This window comes from Nelumbo nucifera, chromosome 4 (assembly GCF_055504915.1).
Source record: "Nelumbo nucifera cultivar China Antique chromosome 4, China Antique-T2T, whole genome shotgun sequence".
NCBI lineage: Eukaryota > Viridiplantae > Streptophyta > Magnoliopsida > Proteales > Nelumbonaceae > Nelumbo > Nelumbo nucifera.
The window spans coordinates 86,261,142-86,264,281 of NC_142652.1; the positions used below are offsets into that span (position 1 = coordinate 86,261,142).

General features: G+C 39.4%; 1 protein-coding gene across 1 annotated transcript; it reads left to right on the forward strand.

Annotated features, from left to right (window-relative positions):
* The first annotated feature begins 901 nt into the window (after window positions 1-901).
* LOC104586872 (peroxidase 27-like) lies at window positions 902-2,695 on the forward strand. The gene is made up of 4 exons (XM_019195933.2): window positions 902-1,207; window positions 1,317-1,505; window positions 1,639-1,804; window positions 2,196-2,695. Exons 1-4 carry the CDS (start codon window positions 902-904, stop codon window positions 2,597-2,599), a joined length of 1,065 nt encoding a protein of 354 aa, XP_019051478.1. The 3' UTR covers window positions 2,600-2,695.
* Window positions 2,696-3,140: the final 445 nt, after the last annotated feature.

Here is a 3,140-nt window from a genome sequence, read left to right on the forward strand (position 1 = left end):
CTTCTAGCTTAAGTAACTTCTTATGTGTGGGTTGTCTTGATATATGTGCAGCATGTCTACCCTATCCTTTAATTTGCTATTAATAAAATGATTAATCTCTTAAAAAAGATGCAGTTAACAACTTATTCTTTAGGCTGTGTTTGGTTGGATTGCAAATAAATTTGCACTGATGCAAAATCATGACAGTGCAAATGGTTTGAGCGTAAATTCTGACTTATTTTTGTTTTAAATTTTAACTCATTTTGTTTGATTGCAGTACGAAGTAAATTAAGACATGAAGCAGAATAAAACAAATTTAAACAAGAAGAGAGGATAATGAGATAGATTAGATTATTAACTGTAAATTTTCAGTTAAAAATGTAACCTTATTGGATTGTGCAGAAATGTTATTTAATCTTGTTTATTTCTCAGGTTGATGATATGAAACAGAAGGCTACGCATTAATTCCTCAAATTGAAGCGACTCCTAGACATGTGCACACTTCTAAATAAAGCAGAGAGGCTGATGAGAAGCAAAGTAAGTAGTGGCTGAGGTTTGCCCAAGTCGATCGGCTTTGAAATCTCAGGAATAGATTGCAGACAGCTGATAGATGCCCTTCCATAGACATACAATAAAATGCTCAATTCTGAATATGCAAAGGGAAGATCTCTACGTGCTTCGATCTCTTATATATTAATTCTATTTTACAGATTCAAACAAAACCATTCTGATCATTGGAGAGATCTGACCGCCCCACCAAAAGAAAATATTAAATGGTTATATGGTGGATAGATGGAAATATTAACAAAAAAGAAATGAAACTTCCTCTCTCTTTCTCTCTCTCTCTCTCTCTTGATACCCTTCTACCAGGGAAAGGGAACCATGCATGAGATTTTCTATATAAGGAGCACTGGGTCTGGTCATGTTAATTATCATTGTAGCAGAGGCTGAAAACGACCTTCGGTTCTCTTACTTGAGAAGAGAAAGGGAGAAGTGGGTTGTGGGCTTAAGAAAGATGAGGACCAACTTCCTTCTCTTGGTCTGTCTAACAATAATTTTCTGTGTTTCTGGAGTTTGTCAAGGCGGTGGCCTAAGGAAAAACTTCTACAAGCATAGCTGCCCCGGTGCAGAGGACACCATTAAGAACATCATTTGGAAGAATGTTGCTGCTGATTCTGGTCTGCCTGCAGACCTCCTCAGGATGCATTTCCACGATTGCTTTGTTAGGGTACGTAATACTACTTATTACGAGTAGCCAAACCTCAGTTTTGCTTAATTGCTTCTTTCTTCTGAGTAGAGTTGGCTGCTTTAAAACTAACTATTGCTGCTGCATGCAGGGTTGCGATGGTTCAGTGTTATTGGATTCCCCGAATAAGACAGCTGAGAAAGACTCAATTCCAAACCTAACTTTGGAAGGTTTCGATGTTATTGATGAGGTGAAGGCTGCAGTTGAGAAACTCTGCCCTGGAGTTGTTTCTTGTGCTGATATACTTGCTTTGACTGCTAGAGATGCTGTTGCATTCCAAGTGAGTTATTGATTGACTACTCAACACCCATGCATTCATTCTCTTTAATTCCTTCTGTAATTCTACATCAACTGATGCGATCGATGGCGTGGGGAATGATCCATGTTGCTTTCTCATGTTAACCAATTTGCAGTTCAAGAAGCCTCTGTGGGAGGTGCTTACCGGTAGAAGAGATGGGAGGGTGTCAAGAAAATCTGACGCTGACGCCAACATTCCTTCACCCTTCTCCAACTTCACCACTCTTAAGCAAAATTTTGCTGCCAAAGGGCTCACTGTCCATGACCTTGTGGTCTTATCAGGTCTGTATATATATATGTCTAAGCAATCAGTTAATTAATTACCCTGTAATTGCAGTTTAATTAAAATTAATGGAGTTCACCTCAGTCCTCACCATAAAAGTGGGGGCCACACACTGAAAAACCAACTCGAACCAAAACCACTTTGGCTATCAGTTTCCGGGTCAACAGTTTGACCATCTGGGTCGAATGGGTTAATGGTTCGACCACCCGGGTTAGCAGGTTGCTGACCAAGTCGATCAACAGTTTTTTGACAAGGGATCGATTCAAGGGGTGAAACAGAACCGATTCTCTGAACTGTTTTCAAGCCAAACGATCCGACCACCCGGGTCAATTACGGTTCGAAAACCATGTTCCTAATATAATTAATGCATCCCATATGGGTTTTGTTTAGGGGCTCATACCATTGGACAAGGACACTGCAATCTGTTCAGCAACAGGCTCTACAACTTCACAGGCAAAGGGGATGCAGACCCTTCTTTAGACCCAAGCTATGCTGCCTTCTTGAGAACACAATGTCGTAGCCTTGCAGATAACACAACCAAGGTAGCCATGGACCCCCGGAGTGATGAATCTTTCGACAACCACTACTTTGTAAGCCTGAAACAACACAAAGGTCTCTTCCAATCTGATGCTGCCCTCCTCACCACAAAGATCTCAAGCAATATTGTGAATGAATTGATCAACTCAAGAAAGTTCTTTACGGAATTCGCCCAGTCAATTAAGAAGATGGGAGCCATTGAAGTCCTTACTGGTACTAATGGAGAGATCAGAAAGAAATGTAATGCTGTCAACTAGACCTCTTGATTACTTTCTCTATCGTTTTGGATGAGTGGTTGTTTGAGTTCGTTGGATGCATGTGTCAACGTTGAATAAGATGGTTTAATTTCTTTCCACCTGTCAACTTATATTATTATTCCTTTGAACTATATATTATAGTTTAGCCCTCCACATGCAAGGCTGATAAAGAGTTTCATAATCTTAATCTTTTGCTGATTTTTTGAAAATCTATAAATTAATTTATAATTACTTATTATCACAAAATCTATAAACTATATACTATAGTTTGGCTGGCCACGCGCATCCAGTTGTACATTGGGAATATCGGTGATATAAAGTACAACCAATGTTCCCGAGCGGCAGGATGTGTATCACTGTGTTATTGCTTACTGCATAGTCCTATTTTCACGATTCATGGTTTCTTGTGCATGCAACGTCACAGATTTGGATTGTCTCCAATCCAGCCTGAGGGTCCATTTGATTTACAATTGGAATCGGAATAGTCTATTCCCATAATCTCTTTAATTCAGACGAAATTAGAATGAGAATTGGAATAGCT

What these genes read in the sequence shown, in the direction of transcription:
- LOC104586872 (XM_019195933.2), top strand. Translation starts at nt 902, where the DNA reads ATGTTAATTATCATTGTAGCAGAGGCTGAAAACGACCTTCGGTTCTCT. An exon ending in TCCACGATTGCTTTGTTAGG is followed by an intron (nt 1,208 to 1,316) that starts GTACGTAATACT and finishes TGCTGCATGCAG; the next exon opens with GGTTGCGATGGTTCAGTGTT. An exon ending in TGACCTTGTGGTCTTATCAG is followed by an intron (nt 1,805 to 2,195) that starts GTCTGTATATAT and finishes GGTTTTGTTTAG; the next exon opens with GGGCTCATACCATTGGACAA.